At 35.7% G+C, this 22,638-nt stretch overlaps 1 protein-coding gene across 3 annotated transcripts in view; it reads right to left on the minus strand.

The window, feature by feature from the left end:
- DPYD (dihydropyrimidine dehydrogenase) overlaps positions 1-22,638 on the minus strand; it is a 365,990-nt gene that overhangs the window by 309,090 nt on the left and 34,262 nt on the right. For all 3 annotated transcript variants that reach the window (XR_012629947.1, XM_074877213.1, XM_074877215.1), the window contains one exon: positions 8,364-8,446. Coding sequence is in view for 2 of the 3 variants with exons in the window: in XM_074877213.1 (XP_074733314.1) it covers positions 8,364-8,446 (83 nt within the window). In the remaining variant the exon portion in view is untranslated. The remainder of the gene's footprint in view (positions 1-8,363; positions 8,447-22,638) is intronic.

Below are 22,638 nucleotides of genomic sequence, written 5' to 3' on the forward strand. Positions count from 1 at the left end.
TATAGTTTCTAGCAATCCAGTGCATTTTTTTCCTGATTGTTAATGGCAGCAAAGAACAAATTTCAGAAATATTTTAAAACCCTGAATTTTAAAAAGTAACAAAGGGGGAACCCATAGAGTGAACTCAAGATTCTGTAGTGCCATTTTCTACTCTAACAGTTTGCAGACGAGCAGCTATTAGTCACTGAAAGGTACGACACTGCACCCACTGCATGCCATCTTTGGAGTCTTTGTGGTAAGCCATCTGCCACAGTGGTTTTCAAAATCTCTTTCACCACCAACATCAGACAACATCTCCTGCAGTTTGCTAAAAAAGCAAAATTTTGACTGTTATCCAATTCTTTTCTTTAAATCATAAAACTAAATGGTTGAAAAGCAAAAACAGGCTCCCCTTCCTTGAAGTGACAGAAAAGTGGGTTTTGTGTTCTCCTCTCCCCTCTGAAGTATTTTTTGGGAATGGTACACATGAATACAGCAACGATGTGTTTACCATACACAGAACAGACCTGAAGCATCATTCAGTCACTGTAATACATACAAGAAAGGGTATGAAAAACATTCAAGATTTTACCAAAAACGTTCGTGTAAGATCTTGCCTAAAGCACACTTCAGTATATCAACAAAAGTAGTAATTGCAATGCAGTTTCCAAAACCATATTATTTGTTACTTTGTTATTTTAGTATATTGCTTGCTATTTTGCTAACAATGCTTTTGTTCTAGATCCATGTATTGTTTATATAAACTACAAGGCATAATTCAGTCCTCTGATGTAAAGTAACTGTGAATCTACATTGCCAATTGGAATCGCAAAAAAAATTCAACATCTTTTTACATCTGCCAGTCATAAACATCATCGATGCACAACTTTAGGTCAAATGCTAGCTAGGTGACTAAAGGAACACTCAAAGGAAAACAATCTAAGTTATCTTATCTTCTCCCCTGTAATATCTAAAGAAACAAGCCTATCCTCTGTCTACATCACTAGATCAAAAATAAATTAGAATTCATATATTAAAAATGAGAAATTATATAGAATATTTTGAACAATGTGTGTCATCAATCATTGAAATAAACTTGGAAATTTAATGCAGTATTAAATTTTCCAGTCAAGGTATTATGAAGTTGATATTCAACAGAACAGCTCATCTCACAATCAAGCTCAAAACAAGACGCTATAGTTTTTTCAAAAATATATAAAGCAATGCAATTACATTCTAAAGTGTAGAAGATAAACATTATCACTAGTTCCACAAGATCTTCAGTGTGAATTATACCTGTGACTTGAAACAATGAACTTGTTGTATATCAGAACCTTCTCTTTTAATTGAAAAATGAAATATGAAGTGCTTTAATTCTCCATGTAAATGATACAGAAAGACAATGTATGTTCTAATAACTATCACAAAAATAATTACATTAATGTCACAGATTCCTATACATGCTTGGTGTTACAGCTCTGCACAGTATCTGCCTGTAGACAAAAATTATTCCATTGTGGCAAGATCTAAGCAATGCATCTCAGGGACTGCTAGGCCCCAGAGGGTGGCTAGTGGGTGACTCAGGAGTTAATTAGCCAACAAAGAGCAAGGTAAAATTGCATGAACACAGAACCTTGTTAATGCCACTAAACAGTTTCTAGCACCTAAGCAGCTTGTTCAGTCATAGCTATCCTTATACAGGGCTGTCACACTGTGAATGTATATGGCTAATGTTTGGTCAATACAAGTGATGACAATCTGTTTCATCTGTAATGTACAATAAGGATGATAGTGAAGTTCTGATTTCAAAATGGGACTCAAAACAAAATTAAATTTATTTCTATTAGCCACATAGGTCTTTACTATGGAAGTACTACTAAAAGTTCTCAAGTGATTCTAATACTCTGCATGTATTCCTATGCAACACCAAATGTAACTAGCAACACTAGCATTCTGTAGCATCTGCTTATTTCCATATGCTATTAATAATATGTTAAATTTATAAAATTGTCAAGATACATATCTAGAAAAGAAATTCTAAAGGGAGCATGGTCTATTCCCTAAATTCCAGTTTTGTGGGTTGTTTTGTTTTCAGTCTGAGAACATCCTTGCAGTTAATTTTATTTAAGGAATATTTCTAAGCCAAATGTAGTCTAAATAAAGTTCTAAATGAATAAGCCTATATATCAAAGTGGTTTACCTACGTAGTATGTCCTCTGGAGTGGAGGAGTGTTTGGTGATTGTTGGTGAGACATCAGAGGAACATGTGCTGGTCACCCAAGAAGGTATAGTGTCGTTGCACTTTGAAAGCAGCACAACATTTTTGTTAAATATATATGAAGCAATCACTTGTTTCTCCCCTAAAAACATGCCCCAAGCAGCATTCAAATGATTGCACCAGAAAGAAATGTAAAGATAGAAGAAGGTGGAAGAGAAATTTGAATTTACTCCCTCAGTCCTGACTAAGCATACTAATCACAAGGCTGGTGGCTACTTTGTATCACTGGAATTCACTCCAAAGGCTTCCACCTCCCCAGAATGCAAAGGATTTCTTTGAATAGTTGATCTCCGAGACCTGAATCAGGAACCCAGAAGCAATTATCTTTTCTCCTCCTCTTCACCTTCCCTTTCAACTACCTGAGATTGGTCCCATTTCTCAGAACAGCTTAAGAACAATACAGGAAAGCAGGCATACTTCTAACATGACATATTTCTCATTCTCCTTATATTCTCATTTTCCTTATATTTCATGCCTCCATTTCTCTAACTCTTTACCTCCACGATGTGGCTTTTTAAACTGGGAAAATCAAGTTGCCTGACTCAGAACCAGAATATGAACCTGTATTTGTCACATCTCAGGTCAGAGCCCTAACTGGTTAACAGATATTTTGTAGTTTGTGCTGCTCCCTTGTTTTGTTCACATGTTTTTAAATCCCTAACTTTTACTCTGCAAACTACTGAACATTTGTGAAATCATGGAACTTCTTACACTGCAATTTTCTTGGGTTTTGCCCAAGCATAGAAACTATTTGTTAAATACATTTGAGAGTCTAGACCATATTAAAAGAAGCTTGATTATTACTAACCCCAGTTTATACAGTTGTCAAGACAACAGTGAATATCATCATTAACAGAAACTGTTTCTACCAAACTGGAAATCACAGTTGAAGCCTCACTCCCATGTTCACATTATCCAAAACCATATGGAAATACATGAATGCAAAATAAAATTCCAAATGAACTTTGGTATCTTTTTATACTGATCCAAACAGACGAGCAAACTTTCTCTCTCCTTTCCCACTTTGAAGTACAAAGAAATATGTTTAAATCTTCCTTTATTAACAAGCCTATACAAAACTACTCAGCTTTAATTTTCACTTGCAAAGCTTTCATGCATACTAACTCAGTCAATGTTCACAAAATAAACTGTATACATATTCTACAAGTAGGACCCATTCATGTATTTAACATCTCACCCATCTTACTAACTAATTGTTCACTGCCATAAGCCACCATGGTGGCTTACGAACTCAATTCATAAGTAAACAATTGCAACACCAGATTCAGAAGATGTTAAACACTATGGTTTCATTTGTCTGACACCAGATTCATTAAATCTACACTAGACACAGGCCTAAAGCATATTACTAGTATAGTGTTCAAAAGCAATCTATCATCTGCTGAAGTGGTTGATACTCCAAAGGGTTGGGATGCAGTTCAGAGGGAAAGAAGAATAAAAGAAAAAAGAGATGAGTGAAGTCCTGCCCCTGGGGAGAAACAACCCCAGGCACCAGTACAGGCTGGGGCCAACCAGCTGGAAAACAGCTTTGCAGAAAAGGCCCTGGGGGTCCTGGAGGACAAGCTGAACATGTGCCAGTCCTTGCAGAAAAGGCCAGTGGTATCCCGGGCTGTGTTAGGTAGAGCACCACCAGCAGGTCAAGGGAGGAGATTCTTCACCACTGCGCAGCACTCATGAGACACACCTGGAGTGCTGTGTCCTGTGCTGGACTTCCCAGGACAAGAGACATGGACATACTGGAGCAAGTCCAGCAAAGGGCCACTGAGGTAATTAAGGGACTGGAACATCTGTCTCATGAGGAGAGGCTTGACAGCACTGGAGACAGTTAGCGTCAAGCAGAGAAGGCTCAGGGGGATCTTATCAATAAGTATAAATACCTGATGGGAGGGAATAGACAACAGAGCCAAACTCTTCTTAGTGGTGCCCAGTGAAAGGGTAAGAAACAACAGGCATGAGCTGAAACACAAGGAATTTCAGTTTAAAAGAAAAAAAAAAAAAGAGGGGGGCTATTGGTTTTTTTGTTTGGGTTTTGTTGATGTTAATTGTGAGGATGTTTGCCCAGAGTCTGTGGAGTCTCCATCCTTGGAGATATACAAAACCTGGCTGGACACAGCCCCGAGCAACATGCTCTACTTGACCCTGCTCTGAGCAGGAAAGCTGTTCTAGATCAGTGATCTCCAAAGTGGAGCATGAGCAAGACAATCCACTTGGACGCAGGAAGAAAATATTTTTTGTACAATTAAAAAAAAAAGATTTGTTAATGAAGTAGTGTTTATTTCATCTTTATCTCATCCTTTTTTAATTTCTATTCTTGTGTGTGTTTTATAACACACATAATATATTAGTACAGTGATACATGTATATGATTTATAAAGAAATAAACATACACATATTGGGGGTGCATGCTCAAAAATATTTTGCTGGTGCACAGTCAAAAAAGTTGGGAGACCACTGGTCTAGATCATCTCCAGCAGCCCCTTCCAAGTTCAGCAATCTGTGATTCTCTCTTTTGATAAAAATGGATGCCTGGACACAAAGCGAGTGAATGGATTCAGTGGAAAAAAATTGCCCTTCCTGCCAGGTGATGTCTGTTGCTCTCTGAAATTTGTCCTTCACCTTGTAACCCTTCACCCAGTAACTCTCTAAACCTTATCTTCTTCTAAATTGATATTAATAATTGGTTTTGGATTTCTTCCACACTTCTACTAAAAATTACTTTGTAGTTTGGGGGAGTTTTCATTATGGTTTTTTTTGTTTTGTTTCCAAGAGTCCCCAAGGCTACTTTACCATACTTTCCCAGAGGAATGGTTACCACAGCAGTCCACATTCTGGTTTTGCCACCTATGAAAAGACTACCAGGGTCAGCACACAGTTAGCTATGCCACTTCCTCCTCCTTAAATACTTATCTCCTTGTAGCAGCCAAACCAGTCTAACAGCCCCTTTAAATTTGCAGATGGAGCTTTACTGAGTATAAGGATCCAGATTTTTTACAGTGATTATATATTAAGAACAAATTGATCCCTGTTTAACAAAAGCTTAATGCTGTTACTTATGCAACCTGACATTATAGGTATATATCTATGCTATTTTTCTGCCAAGTTACTACATAAAATACCCAATTAAATTATCGTATACACATTCAAGGTATGTAAGGCAATAGTCTGTCCATTTATAAACCTCATTCAAAAAACTAATGTATTTTTATTGTTTACTTAAGCTTTGCAGTTGCATTAGAATATAATAATAAATAAACCATTTGGAGTACGTTAACAAAATAAGCAAAACATTAGCTAAATTGAATGCTTTATGATTTCATGTGCAATCATAAGTAAACCAAATTCTTACAATACCACTCTTTATACGCTAAGTAATGGTAAACTACTATCAGCTCATTATCTTATTCAAGGTCTAAAACAATATGTAAAGTAGAACTAGAGAAAGTTCATATGCTTTATGATCATTTCAAAACCCTTCAGAAAGTTTATTTTGCATACATCTATACACATAAACAAAAAAGATTATTTTCTTGTAATCCTTAATTTGAATATCCTTCAGTTTCTGAAGAGCTGGAAAAAGAACAAGACCCTTCTTGGATATTAGTGGTTGTTTATGCAAAGCACAGTGATATTCATAGACTGGAAATGTACTGAATCCCATATTAAATTGACCATTTTTCTCAAAGAGAAAGTTAGAATGGAAGGTCTCGTTCCAAACAGGAACACTGGGGAAAAATGTTCATTCTATCTCTCATCTGGCAGACCAGTAGTAGCACTCTGGGAAATCAGAGAAGATTTGGGCAGACTGCCCACTCAACTTAAGGCTCATCTGAGATCCACATATATCCGCTTAGCTATCCAGCTAGGATTTTTTTGTTGTTGTTGTTTTCATGCCCACATGCTTTTAGTGCCTTTGTGCAATGTACAACCCTCTCCACATGCTTCCCTTACCAAAAGGAGGCAGGTATCTCACAATGCTGAGGCCACCAAATTTATGTCCTCCCACGCCTGGTCCAATGTCCACTATAGTTATAGGAAACCAAAGTGAAATTTAATCTGTCAGAATGTACCATTTGAATTACATATGCTACAGATAATCTTGGGATCCAAATACAAAAATGCATCCACCAAGGATAGGGGGTGACTATGTGACTATGTAGCAGTTGAAAGACTGTACGGCCTAAAATAACAAGTGTCTTTCACACACATTTAGAAAAATACATACACCTACACACATATACCTCTCTAAATTAACATTTTGCACTTTTTATGTGTTACTGAAGTTTGTTATAAAAACATACTACAGTCTTAATTTAGTAAGTCAGGTATTTTCTTTACCTCCACAGAAACAACTGAGAAAGAAATCAACCATATAATATTGACTGCAATTAAGAGAATTCCAGCACTGCACAATATCTGTCACACTTCTCAATCAATAACTATTTCTCAGAATGGCTTGTACAATAGCAGAAATAGCCAGGATACAAAAATTTATGAGATAGTAAAGTGCTTTTTATTGTATGCACAGCATAGAATCATGAGAATCTTCTACACAGTCCTTGTAACAGAAACATGACCTTTGAAATGCCAAAGATCCCTTTGCTAGTGAATGTTTATCACCAAAGAGCTGTCAGCTCCCAAGTTTTTAAAAGATTAACTCTGCTGAGTCATGTATCGCAAAACACCACAAACCTGCCCATGGAAAGTTGTTACAGAAGAGTAGGAATTTGAAATCCAATTTGTTGAAAATACTAAATGTAGCTTCATATGCCAAAAGTTCCACAAATCTTTATTTTAAATCACTTTCCATTTAGTGGCACTACACAAAAGATTTACATACATAGAACACTGACCACATAGGGAGAAAACCCTAAATGTGTGAAGCAAAGCAAGCAAAAAGCAAGAAAGGTGAATGCCATTATTTTTACAGTTATTTGCAACATTCGTAGTTGAAATGTTCAGAAAGGAAAGAATATAATTTGGAGGTAATAAGAAAGGCTTCAAAAGAGGCAGGTTGCATTTCAAGTCAGAGTATCTTTACAAGCACATATTCATAGCAGGGTACATGAGACAAGAGCATCATGAACATAAAGTCAGTCATGCAGATAAAGTCATTCACACACATCCATAAATTTAAAGGGATTACGAACACAATCAAAGCAAATGGGTGTAATTAGTTTTTCAAGAAGATTCTGAATTTTTTTTTTTTTTTACTTTTTATTGCAGTAGTGCAACTCTAAGAAGTTATTCTGATATCAGGCAAGTGAAATGAAGTACTACGTTTGCATCATTATACTTTGCTATACAACTTTCAAAACCTTTAAAAGTACAGGTTACTATAATTTTCTGATCCATGGTTAAATATTATAATGAACATCTTCCTCATTATTCACTGAGTTATTTTAGAAAATCTGTCTTTGATACCACCACCTATCAGCATAGTAATCATTCCCTTTTCAAGATACTATAACTGGCAAGTTTCTTTGGAGTCCTGTACCCAGATACTCCACAGTGCAAGTACGGGTGACCGAAGATTTATGTACTGACTAATTTTAACCTCCTCTAATAAGCATTAAGTGCAATGATATGAGGATATTAAGCAAAATATACAGCTCTACAATACATGAAGGACCAAATAGATTTCAACGTTCCATCAGCAAAACAAAAATCATGTAAATCTAGTGATAGAATCAGAGTACACAGGAACTACATATATAAAAATCAAATCCAATTTAAAAGCAAGCACAGGTTTATTCAAACAGCATTGTACGATTGCTTTAACACTTACAGAATTTAGATGAACAATATTTTCATTCACTTACAGTTTAGTATAAATATAAAGCAAGGCACCCCTTAAGCATTTTAAATAACAAATTAAACATTTACGTTTTTTACTGTGCAGTCAGGCTTAACATTTATGCAGCTTCAAAACCAAAGTACAGCCTCAAGGGAAGCCTCTCCACTGACAAATTAATACCTTAGAGAATAGAGCTGAATGGTGGCAATGAACTCATTTGTTCCCCCAATAATGAAGAATGACTCTTTCTTTACCACATCTGTGACTGTTGCTATGGTGACCCAGACTTACCTCATTGCTTCTCGAAGTGCTCCTCGCTCACTAAGAGTCGTGTGCTTGATGTCATCAAAATTATTTTCTAGTTTCTCACAGTTCTGCAACAAACGGAGAAATCCATGTAAGGCTCTTAAACAGTATATTGTACATGCATTAACATTATTTAACATCATGCAAACAAAACTGATTTATATTATGTAACCCCAAATTATGCATTCTGTTTTAATTACACAGGAGTCATTAAAGACATTGAGAACTCAAACAAAGTAAACATGAATCTTATTACATGGTTGTCATGGAAATCATCTTATAAATGTTCCATAATGAAATGTACAGAATTTTTACTTTTTTCTTCTTTGAAAAAAAAAAATTAATTTTCCTTTATCAGTATGCGAGGCTACAAAGCTACTATACACACACAGACGAGAACAGAAACCTAAACGTGCATTTTAGTGTTATAATAAAAGTTCTAAATTCTGTCCCAATGAAACAGTCACTGTGTTGGACATACCGATCATATTTAATTCATATTTAATTTAAATTTTAAAATATAACAGAAACTGAAAAGATTAATTGGGTTTTTTTCAACCAAATGTTTTTTCCAGGTTAGAGCTCACCAGTATTTCTAAAAGTAATATGAAGCCAACAATTTTGTGACAATAAATGAAATAAAACTTCACTATATTCTGTTTATTATTATTAAATGTGTGACTGATTCCATTATTCCAGAGTGCTGATCCTTTTCTTCTGCTCCCATAAAGGCAGTAAAATTGTTTCAGAAGATGCTGGGGAGTACAGAAATTTGTATCTGTGCAAAGCGATTGTGAAATACCTGCAAACAAGAATTCTCTCATCATCTGCATCATCCACAGGATTTCTGTATTCTCTTGAGGCTTCATCAATACAAGAGGCTTTTAGGTTACCCCTGTTCTCTGCAGCGCCTTTCTCCAATACCAAAACATACCTCTGGGAGGCATAATTTTGCCATATGGGTGTAAAAGAAACACAAGTTGCAAGCGTAACAGTTACTGTTGCTAACATCCTTGAAGGCAGGATTGTCAGGCTCTTTATGCTACTAGCTTTCAAGAAAATATGTGCACTATTATTTGGTCACACTGCTTTCACAGTTTTTAATATCTGAATTAATTTTCAAGTCCACATCTTAAAGATAGTTATAGTAAATACAATAAAAGTTACCTATTGTTATTTCTTTTGTGCATTGATTCTTTTTTTTTATAATTACATTCAATTTGAGGCTACAATAGCATTACTGGAAAGGAAATAATTAGATATCTGTAAATGACCCAACAAGATATTTTAGCTTGTCCAATTAACATTTAAACTGTCATTATTTTTAAATAAGATTACAGACTTTTTAATACAAAGTTTTAATGCTTTAACAATACATTTCTGAGCAGGAGAAATGAACAAAGCTATATTTGGAACTTTTGTAATCTTTTCTCTCCCTTATAAAAAATTATTCATCTCTTAAGCAAATGTTATCCCATGGCTAATCTGATATTTTTTCTTTGTTTATATTACAATCAGCTGTCCTTTGTATGTCAAAATCCTACTCAAAAACTCAAAGAGATTACGCAAGAAAGACTGGGAAGCTCTACAATGAAGTATTCCATTATTTAGATCAGCATACATTGACCTTCAGCTCCAAGCACATACAGGCAGGTCAGTCATTTAAAATACACAAAAGAAATCCAAATTGACCATACTAATTAATAAAGAATTCCTGATTCATCAGTATTAAACTGAAAGTATCTGTGCAAGTAAAATCAAACCTCCTATCCTCCAGAAAAGCAGACCAAAGGAAACACCATTTGGAATATTGCTCCAAGCACCAAAAGACAAAAGCCCATGTTTTAACAATCCTGTGCCACCAGCATCTCAGCACAGGTTCAGAAAATCTGAGCATCACACAGTTCATTTCTCTTGACCTTGTGGTATAAGGCACATAGAAATGACAAAGGATCCAAAGCACACAAGATTTTTATCAAACACAACTAAATCTTGTCTATATCATACAAGCTAAAATAACTGATGCTCTCCATGTGGAAAATGCTGAAGTGTGTAAATTGAGCTGGTACTTCTTCTTTGCCTACACAGACCATACTGTGTTAATCAGCTGAAGAGCCACAAAGGTGGCCCATATCTAAAGAAAATGCTGTGATCATGTAGCCTTACACACACAAATATTCCATCTCAAATATAAACCCAATGCAAAAATGAATAGATAACCCAGAACAAAAAAATGGAACAAATTTTAGAGACTCAAATAATAGATGTTTTACCAATTCATTGGGCAAGAAGATTATACTATTTCTGAGAATTGTTTCTGGACAATATCCTTCTCAGCTACTTTAAGCCAAATAGCTCTCATCAAGGTACAGCAGTTGGAGAGCAAACTCCATTTTCCATTAGGAAAAAATGAACTAAAAACTGAGCCAGATGCAAACTCCTGAAGGTAGATGACCTCATAGTACTATGTCATCAGTTACTGCATACATAGTGAACAGGAGAGCAAGCAAGTATTGATCATACCCACTGCTTTCCAGTTAGAGTTTCAATCATCCAAAACAGTATGTTGGATCCTCTCAGAGAAAAGAGAACAGGATGTCTGAAATACCAAATATAAGCATAGCTAGAGGTGCATAGGTGCCACTTCTTCATGGGTCTGAGTATCAGCTCACATGCTACATTTGCAGATCGTCTGAAAGGATATCAGTTTATAAGAAAGGCTATCAATATGAATGAAATTGTGAGCATGAGAATAATCTGAAGAATCTGTCTGGGAAATGATGAAACTTCGGTAGACCATGACTAGGGTGAGCTTTACATTCTTAAGTATTAAATTAGTAGCAAAAAATAGAGTAGAGCTCATTCTATTATCTAAAAAACCAGAATAGAGCTCATTCTATTATCCCTGCTACCAAACAGATTAATATCTATAAACATCTTGCACAGGGCAGTATGGTTTGGCCCATAATACTTCACAGATTTAAGTATAATGAGCAATTAAACTCCCAGGTGCTTCATTTCAAGCAGCAGCTAAAGTAAAAAAATCAGAACACAAGCAATGAAAAAAATAGGGGTTTGGTGGCTTACTGCCAAGCAATTTTCTGTGGGTATAGATAAAGTCTAGAAGTTTTAACTCTATGATTCAATAATTATATAGTACTCTATATGTTATCACTGTTGACAGGTCTATAGTACTGTATGATACTAAACTAAATATCACCTTTGAGAAGTTCAGGAGGAAAAATAAGTACTGAGATGCGATTAGGGACATGGTCATCATAAGTCAAACTACCACTGCATGTCAAAAAGCCACAAAAGTCTAAATACTGCTTCTTAAAAGATTCTAGCATAAATACTTTGAAGTTTTTAAATGAACCAAAAAGCAAGAGAGTGGGGAAGAGATTTTATATATAAATAAATGACTTATTTATCATATGAGATCTTAACTAAAACTACATGACAGCTAGTTAAAAAGGGAGATGTAGACTGAATATCCACAAATATCTGTGGCATCACACACAGCATACTGGTGGAACATCTTATCAGAAATGAGAAAGATGAATTATGAATGTATAAAGATGAGGAAGAAGAAAGATTAATGAACAAATTGAAAAGCTTTTCCTCCCATAACCACAAAAATATTACTTTTTTCCTACTGCAATTTATTCTTGTTAATAAAATAAACTGCAAGCTTTGGGAGCAAGGACTATGTGCTCATAATTCTGTATTTTCAGTTATGGTAAGCAATAATATTAATAATTTCATTACAGAGTTTATAATAATAATCTAACAGTATGAGTAAAATCAGCAACTACCAAGTCCAAAGTACTCTTACTCTGACACTGGTTGAAGTAACAAACTAGCTCACATAACTGAGACTATAAATAAAGAATCACTCTAGTTTTAAATAAAAACCTAGAATTCTGGCAAAAGTGAAGTTGTACTTTTTAAAACACATCTCTAAACATTCATCAGCTTAAGTGTCCTGTATATGTTTTTGTCTGGGATGGAAAAGCCCTTTTTGCTTAGGTAATCTGAAAAGCAACTCTTTGATTTGGTCTCTTGGGTCAAATGCAAAACTTTGCAGAAGTATCTCAGAAACCAAAAGCAGTCTATTGCCTGATGTCACCACTGAGGATCTCCCTAAATCACAAAAGCATTGCTGCCTCTTCTCTGCCATGACAGGCCTAAGAGTCAGAGTCTTGAGAAGACCATAACTCAACCTCACCCATTCTGCGATAGAAGAAGTGACCCTACTTCCATTGAAATCAACCTTAAATCTTCCATCCAGTCAAACGAGAGTGGGATCACACTAAGCCATATCCTGCTACTTTAACTCTATCCTGAAATACTTCACATAAGACTTTCAAAAGTGTTAGTATTACAGATGTCTTACACACATTTTGAGATAGTTGAGAAAAATCTTTTGATCTGACAACAGTGTAAGACCTATTCTAAGGCAGCCGGCATCACTGAAGTTGAGTAGATCGCTTATCCTAGTTGATACACTGCCAAATCAAAAGTCATACTTAAAATACCGTTTCTCTTCTGTGAAATAAGTTTTTAGGTAACTAGGATCACTGAATTCTTGGAATTCATTGCTTCCACGTGGTTTTAGGAGATTTTCTTAGAAAGCCTGATTTTTTTCCAAACATTTGTGAAAGTAAATCTCACATTTTTACTGTCAAATGTTCTCTGTGTATTAAGCATAAGGAATGTACAGCAATTGAAAGATGGAACAGCTCTCACCTGTTCAGTTTGTTTTTACTATTGCTGCTAACACTAAAACAAATTCATTTTCTCCTGTTTTCTCCTTTATAAACCATAGAAAAGGTTCCTACAGAGTATGTTATGTCTTAATTTTCTAATGTTTATGCAGCCAAATTTTAAAATGTGCATATTAAACGTATTTGTTCCTAGATTTCTGAGTGCTTAAAATGAGACAACCTGGTCTAAATTCTGAAGGATGTAGTAGCTTCCTCTGATATTTCAGTTAGTTACCTTTAAGGAGGTAGGCTCCAATGACAGATTGACAAAATTGTTGGGGACATATAGAGTCTACTGTAAGTCTTGTACAGATTCAGCAAGAAAAGTCTCAAATTTTGGTCCAAAAATTCCTTAAACTGTCAAGTCCCACACATGTCACAAGGCTGACCACATTAGCTAGCCCTTTTGAAAATGGCTATATTGTAGAAGTGATTTCCTTTAACAAAGTTGTACTAAAAAAGCTGACTTCTTCAGGGGACTGTCTAAAAAATGTAGAATGCTCATTTCCATACTGATCTTCTTATTGATATATAGAATGTTAACACCAATGATCACTTGCTATTCTGGAAATGTGAATTATTTTATCAGTAGAAAACTTTAGAAATAACTAACTTGTGTTTTATAAACCTAAAGCAACATTATAATAGTAATCTAAACTGTAATATATTGCTGCAAGGATAATTATTAAGGGAAAACACAGCTGACATTTTCTGATTTATGCACACAATCAGAGATGGAGTCCAAGGACTGTGACATAATTATCTTCATGCTAACAATTTTTGTAAATCTCTTGACAGAATTTTAGCTAATTTTAAAATGCCTTCTGAAGATTAGCACTTAAAACTGTTGGGGAAAATAGCACAATTTATTAGCAAGGGTATAATTGTAAACCTTCCAAATACTCATTGTGAATATCATTTAGACAGTAACTCCTGCTTTAGCAGCTGGTATATAAGACTCCAGTTTATGGAGTCTTGAAACAACAGAGAGAGTAGAATCTAATTAAACAGGATTACATGCCAAGGAAAAATTATTAAAAACCAGACTAATAGACAATTGTTATGAATTTGGAATAGCACATTACTTTTTCTGATGTGAACCTATATAACACTGTGCTTTATTCCAATGAAACCTAAATATTCTTAGCAGACTTCTCTCTTGATTTGGAACAGCCTCTTTCTACGCTGAAACAACACAAAAAGCTAAATGGTTCCATTGATCTTCTCTCACAGACTTAAGCACCCATCTGCTATAGGGTAAAACAACTTACATATATTGCATTTGTTCTAATGTTGGTGCTAAAATTCATTAAAGTTATTCAGTAGCCAATAGCTCTATTCCATAGGAAGCCCCCTTAAACTATCTTCATATTGAGCAGCTAAACAAAACCAATGTCATTTGCCAAAAGGTTTTATCTAAGAGCATTCTTAAAACCTAAAGAAGTAAAAGGATTGTTTGATCCTAACTGGAAGATATTACGATCTCCACAATATCTATCTACTAAATTCCTCCTTCCTATTTGCTGTAACTCATTCTCAAGGGGTTCTTATTCTAAACAAGGGGGGAAAGCAGCTTAAAACTGATACCTAACCAGATGTTCAAAAAGGAAAAAAAGGTATATTTTTAACATGTACATATTCCTAATATCTGCAGAAAGTATATTGAGCCCTCAGGTATTTACATAACATTTGACAGCATGTCATTCATAATACATGAACATTTGTTACAACAATTTTTTCATTACGTGATACAGAAACACATTGGCCAGACAGGCTCTCTGAAAAGTATAGATATTAAAACATCAAAAATAGCAGACTTCCAACAGAAAACAAGCTCTAAGTATTAGTAATCAAATGAAAATCAATAGAAAAAGTATTAAATAGAATTTTGGGTGGCTGTTATCAATGCCTAATTAGCATAACCATGTTAATTATTCTCAGGTTTTTTTAGAGGAATATTATTTTTAAGGCACTAAAACCAGTGCACATGCAAATTCAAAAACAAGTATCACATTTTTCTCCACAAACAGGAACATATTTCTAAAACAGGACTGATAGCAGGAAACTCTGATGCATGAGATATTTTCTGAAACTGCAAGTGTGTTTTTGTTATTAATTACCAGAAATACTGTCAATGTAACTGGGAGTTCTGAAGTAGAAGCAGACAATTTTGGATCTTTTAATGTTTTCCCAGTTTAAAATATAGTGCACTTAATCGTTAAAGACAGGTAATTATATAAAAGTTAATTACTTGTTAAACATACTTGTTAAACACTTTAGTTTGCAATTTTACTGGGACTGTGAAAGATCTTCCAATCTGAGATGGCATTCTGCTAACTTCCTTTTCATGCTCTTTCACGCACAAATTTCAAGTGGCAAATTTATAACAGCCTTCATGTTCCCATAAGGGTATGGTATCTTGCTTGCATTCAACCTGCTGTTGTCAGAGCAGATGCAGACACCACGTGTTTTGGCAATGGATAACACATCAGATAGTAGTGATACAGGGAGGATGAGAAAAGACATTCTGAAAGGACCAAGCATGCAACACAAAGAATAGTAGACCAAGGAACTCAAAAGACAAAAATAAAGAGCTACAAAAGATATGCAAGACAGCAGAGGTACAGCTGGAAATAATAAAGGAGCAGAGAATACAGGTGATACCACTAGACAGGACATTTTATAATGCTCCTCCCCTTGTGACTTAGCTTTAAAAGACAGAAAACTTTGAGAACAAAAAGGAAGGAAAACCTTTGGTCCTCCCACTTTTTTCCTTCTCTTCCTAGAACAAATGTTAAACTTGATCAGTAGATGAATGGGAGGACTTGGCAACAAGCTACCACTCCCTCTGCATCTGAAGGGACACTTTTAAGACTGCTTCCCTGTATGGGACAGGGGTCTGTAGCAGGGAATAATACACAATATCTCTTAGAATATACAAGCTTTGTCTAGATGCTATCGCTTTTTTAATGCATCGTAGTCCTGCTTTTTTCCTACTGGAGAGCCTGAGCACTACATGAGAGCCTTGAGAGAAGTTTAAGATCCTGTCTGGGACCTATTCTTGACAGTTGAATCCTTCGATTCTCCAGTACTCATAGCATAAATTTACAATTTAATTCTTTAAGAACATGAAGTCTAAGTAAAGAGACACAGACTCTACACAGAATTTCTAAATATACTATTTTCACTTGACAGTGAAAATATAACTAAGTAAAGATTAGTAAGAAAAAAAATATCCCAAATGCTGTACTCCTTCCCTTCCCAGTACTTTCCCATACCCCAACTTCGCTTGCTTTTCCCTTGGGATTCTTTACTCTGCTTAGGCAAATATACCCCTGACTCACTGAGATTAAATAAAATGAGAGTATGTAGGTAAAGACCAGACTCATACTGAGAATTAACATTTACAGAGCTCATAACCTGGAAAAAAGGAAGAATCTTTAAAATGCAGGTAGAACTATACTCCTAAGGAACAGATTATGTTCTTGACCTTCAACAAAGAGCATAAGAAAAAACACATACCCAAAAGCCCCTGCTTTTTCAGAAGCCAAATGACCAAGAATTTAAAGGAATTAACCCCACATATTTGAGAGTACCACCTTACAGGATCTCTTTTATTTTTCATGCATAGCTAAAGAATTATTAAATATAAGACCTTTTCAAAAATTAAAGTTACAATAAAATGCTTAAACACCATCCTGAAACAATGCAGTCCAGCCCTATGTAGAGGAATAAAAGCAAATTACATGTAGCAGGCTTGCTTCCTCAGCCCAAGATGCCACCTCTCAACTCTTATAAGGCACATTTTATTCTCCAAAAACTGTATTTTTTCAGAAGTGCCATAACAAAACATTTTCTTTCATGGTTCTGTGTTCACCATGCACTACAGCTCCCTGTAGTTGCCTCAATATTAAAAAAAAATAACACAATGGGACACAATATTCCCAACTAATTCTACAAAAGCTAATCTGCCTAAGCTGTTTCTCATGATTTTGCATAAGCCTCTTTCCCAAATAACTACAATGGCAGTGTGCTGCTTTTGGCTGGGATAGAGTTAATTTTCTTCACAGTAGCTAGTATGGGGCTGTGTTTTGGATTTGAGCTGAAAACAGTGGTGATAATACAGGGATGTTTTCACTTGCTGAGCAGTGCTTACACAGAGTCAAGACCTTTTCTGTTTCTCACCCCACACCACCGGTGAGTGGGCTGGGGGTGCACAAGAAGTTGGGAGGGGACACAGCCGGGACAGCTGACCCCAACTGACCCCAGGGATATTCCATGTCATATGGTGTCATGTGTCATCTGGGGAAAGAAGGAAGGGGGGACATTCAGAGTTATGGTGTTTTGTCTTCCCAAGTAACCACTACATGTGATGGAGCCCAGTGCTTGCACATGCAGCTTTTGCTTTACCTATTAAAGTCTTGATCTGAACCCATGAGTTTTCACACTTTTACCCTTCCGATTCTCTCCCCCATCCCACTGGGTGGGGGGAGTGAGTGAGCAGCTGTGTGGGGCTTAGTTGCTGTCTGGGGTTAAACCACAACAGCAAGGTCCTACCAAGGTCCTTCTCTCTTAATCTTACAGATCATGTCTTTTTATTGACAGTAATAGAAATGCATGCATCAGCTAAACCACATTCCACGTACTAAATTGTGTACTCTTAATTCTCTCCAACTTCTAAAAGACTTACGTAAAATAGTCTTTAAGTCCCCTGGAAATACCCTGAAAAGATGCTAAATACAAGGCCAAGAGTCGAGGAACTGGTGACAGTACCAAGGGACTAGACTCTTATATAAAGAACACTAGGATCTATGACTTCCAGGCTCCAAGCAACTCAATGTTTCTGTCCTGCAGGAAGGGTGGGAAAAATCCCATCCTCTTCTTAGCTTAGTAGAAGCAAACAGTGACAGTTCTGCATGAAAAATACTTCAGTGCCTGTAACTGATGATATTTCTTGCTATAACCATATGTGGTTATATGTCACTATGCTAGCTGGCCAAGTCTTCATAAAGGATCATCTTTCCTCCAAATTTTCTCTGCAAAAAACTGAAACAATTCCACAAAAAATACTATTAAGATCCCCTATTAAGATCCCATCCTCTGACTTGGTGAATTACCAAGAAAAGAGCATATGCACTTCTGTTCTGGATTCCCATGTTATCTGAAAATCAGTATCACAGCATAAAAGATGACTTAGATAGCAATGAAACAAATTACCTCATGTGACAGTTGAGGGTACTTACCACAGACAAGCCAAATACAAAACTGAGACTAGATTTCCCCAGAGGAATAACTGGAAAGTTTGTTTAAGAACCATCTATCTGAGTCAAAGGAGTAAGAATTAGGAAAAAAGCCTGCAGCCAGTGGAGCACAACCCTTGTATCAAGACCACGGTGCAGCTCTGTTACATGCTGGCACTCTGTATCAGATTTTCCATCACTATCATTCCTCATGAAAAACTGAAGAAAGATTTGACTTAAACTAATCTAAAGATCATTCATAAACTATGAGCGCCATATGCAAACACCAACAAAACGTTACCTCAGCTCTTAAAGTACATGTAGACTCTGAAGTAACTGTAGATGATAGCAGGACATGTCATGAGAAGACATATGAGCTGACAATTCACATATCTCTGAAAAAAAACTAGACTGCAATTTCTTCTTTATTTCCATTTTCTTTGAGATTCAAAAGACATGTCCTTGTCCTGAGATGTTCAGGAAAGCCAATTATTTAAATACATTCTGTATTAATTGCCATCTAAAATAGCTAAATCAGAGGAAAACTTGTTGTCTTTTTCTTTTTTTAAAAAAAAAATACCATAAAGAAAAGAAAATAGTGAAAGGACTTCTAAATGTATATTTATATGCATTCTTTATTATGGTCATCACTGAATGATATCTAAAACCTTATTGTAACACTACAGAATCCACATACAGTAAGACAGTGACCTCAGACTCTGTAATATATACAAAGAAGAAAAAAATGGAAGCACAAAAAAAAAACCCAACCATGAAACTGGAAAGCATGTATAGAATGCACAAAGAACCACTAAATTGGTTCACTGGGAGCCAAAACTGTTTAACAGTCAACACAATTACATATCTTTAAATATCACATATCAAGCCAAGTTAGTCAAAATGAAAGCTTACACTCATTGCCAAGGAGGTGGAAAGTCAAGTCTCAGTGGGGTTGGGGGGGAGGAAACAACAAAGTAGGACAGTACAAAACACTGTTGCTGTAAAATATTTTTTCCCTCTCAAAAAATATTCAGAAAATCAGAAGTATGGGGCTATTACAATGGTTGCAGATCCTATGAAGTTATCGCCATCTGTTGTGTCATCTATTTACAGACACACAGACATAATCAAAACTGAGGGAAAACTGCTCAAATAAGTGTAGTTTTCTTTGAATAAGATACCATGCATGTTTAATAAGCTTGAGAATCTCCCAATACAAATTTAAGGGAATAAATGGTGTCAGTTTCTTTTCTGTAAGAAATAACATGAACAAGAACTTTCCTATACAGAGAAATGATCAGGGTTTATGTGCATCTACATTTGCCAGCAGGGCATTCAAAAGTTCTTTTCATAGTGAACATTAGAAAGAGCATTAGGAGAATGCTGCTGTAACGCTGTTTATTCACATGCAGCTTGAAAACAACACCCAGGATAAATATATAGCCTCAGATCTCAGTTCCATTTACCACCTTAGAGAGAAGAGCATCTAGCAACTCAATACCTCAGTATGGCACTATGCACATCACATGGCTATGCTACTCTCAAATCTAGAATTGGCTCCAACTACTACAAGTGAAGGGCTTTTAGTTCCCAGACCACTGCACAGGACAGACCTGCCCCTGCTTAATATGCTTAATTTGGAGAGTATGAACAACCCACTCCCTCCCTGCAACCAGAGCTTAACCTAGTACCCTTAGTATAATCATCCACATTTTACAATAAAATACAATAACCTAGTTTTGAAAATGCTGTTTTCAAACATACGGAATATTTTCTAAATAACACGTTTCTGAAACTCTTACTTTAAATTATTTTTCCTTTCTGGAAAACATATTGGACTTACTAATCAGTCCCCAGCTCCTGAGTGTCACTACTACTATTGCATATGTACAAACAGAGCAATAGGAAAGAGCAGGGTGTCTGCAAAGCAAAAAGAAACAAAAACCATTATTCTTTTAACACAATTACCAAATTTCTCCTTTTCTTCCCAAAGCCATTTTTATCTCTGACTTTTAATTCTTATAAGAATAAGAATTATGCAGCAGTTTCCCTGTTTCCCTTGTGTATACGCTGTTTGAGCTTTCAATTTTTAATTTTTCTTCAATAGTGCCCTATCTTTCCTTTTCTTTTTTCCTCTCCTGTTCTGTTTCCCCATGCTTGTTTACTTTTTTCCCCTAGTCCTTACTAATTATTTCATGTCTCTTGGTCTGTTTCATTATGTGTCATGGCTTTTTCTTTCTTATTTTTTTATATTGCATTCCTTTATTCCACTCCTGCAGTTCTCTGATTTCTATGTGCTTGCTTAACTATTACCCAAATGGCTCCAAGCAGGACACACTCAAACTGAAGAATAAATAAATTAAAAGAAAAATACTATCTGTGGCCATGCGGTGTTGCTTAGCAACGCCCTGTACCTCTCCACAGCTTTTCTAGAGCCCTGGTGGCAACAGAGCTTTTCAGACTTATTGCTACAAATATATGCAAGATCCTTCTCACATTGTTTGTCCATTCGCTAGCAAATAAATTCAGAGGAAAATATAAATGAGAAAGAAAAACTCCAGAGAAAGCACCAACAACAGGACTACTCTTCCAGCACAAGAAATGGCTACATACTCTGATGTGCTCTCCCCCCTTTGTCTCTCATGTGCTCTGTAAAACATGCACAGATTATATGTTACTACTGTTCACTAATACTACTACCATTGCAATCTTTGAGAAATAGAATGTAAATAATATTTCTTATGCAATTAAAACTTGTGTTAAATTCACACAACTCTTAAATAGTTACTGTGTATGCATTACTGGATGAGATTCATCTGCTTCTTTCACTCTTGCAAAGTTGCTTCTGAAAGCTTTACACTAAAGAAAAGATAGTAGGTAGCCTCCAGATTGTATATGATGGGGAAAATGGTCCAAGCACTGTCAAAAATGCAGTGGAATTACAAAAGAAGTGAAGTTTGTTCCTAAAGCTTATAGACCAAATCTTACAAGATTTTCAATATCTATTATTTCTAATTGACTTCAGATGTGACAGAAGTGAAAGCAAAGCTTCCCCCACCTCACTCTTTTCTTGTAAAACAAAAGTTTGCTGCGCTCAATCTTCAAAAGTTGGAAACAAGTGCTCATTAAGTCTGTACTTTACAAAGTATTGATGATTCAGCATTAACTGATGATTCAGCATCAACAGCATTGACGAGTTTCAAGAGGACAGATACTAAGACAGTTTCTAAGACAGTACTTTTTTATTCCACAGCAATGAAAGACTCCTTCCAACAGCCAATGGCAACTTTTGAGAAAGAAAAGTCTTTTTAATTTGGGATGGAAATAATGCTTATGCAAGGGACTAAAACTTTAAGGATATTAGGAGTCCTGGAAGAGGAGTCAAGAAATAGAAATGCTAAAGCAAAAGATAACTACATAATTTAGCTAAGGACCAACCTGTAATGAAGCCCTACAGAATGTTCAGTTAACATGTATCTTTCTGAAGGGCATCAAAATCGGTGTTATTACTTGGGAATTTTTTGTATAGCTAAATCAGCCTCCAAGCAACTTGATGTCTGCATAGCAGATTATCAGTAGCAAGTGAAAACTGGTTTGCTGTTTCAAAACTTGATTTGGCCCCTTCACACGTATGCAGCAAAAGACCAGTTTTAATGATATGATCATATGCTGTTTTACACAGAAGTGCTGCCTGACTCAGAAGACAGAACAGAGAGTGCTCACCTAATCAATAGTCTTCCAACATTTATGCTTAGTGTGTAGCCTTATTTACTGCATGCTATTCAAAACCTTACTTGAAAGCAGAACTATTTTTGCCCATGAACATTTCAATGACACTCATCACTACAGCATCTGAAGTGATTTAAAAGCAATTTATTCTACATTCTATGAATATCCTCCTTTAACAGGTGGCAATTGGCACAGAAAGTCTATCAAATAACTGAGCATGCTATGTCAGATACCTATGATCCAAAACATAAGAGTATATAGGAGACCTGAAGTGACAACTTGGATGATCAGAGTTAACTCTCTTGCTTTAACATTCAATTCACATTCAGAATTTCTCATCCAGTTGATGGAACCATCACCCTCTGATCAGCTGGTATTTCTAAATCATTTTTTCTCTTAATTCCAACCATTAAGCTCCTAGTCATTCTTATACTCAGCCCTTGGCTCTACAGCCTCCTGATTGCACTATTAAATTTACTCTTATCTTTTTTTTTTATTCTAAACTTCAGTGTCACACAGTTCTTT

Source organism: Strix uralensis, chromosome 8 (assembly GCF_047716275.1).
Source record: "Strix uralensis isolate ZFMK-TIS-50842 chromosome 8, bStrUra1, whole genome shotgun sequence".
Taxonomy (NCBI): domain Eukaryota; kingdom Metazoa; phylum Chordata; class Aves; order Strigiformes; family Strigidae; genus Strix; species Strix uralensis.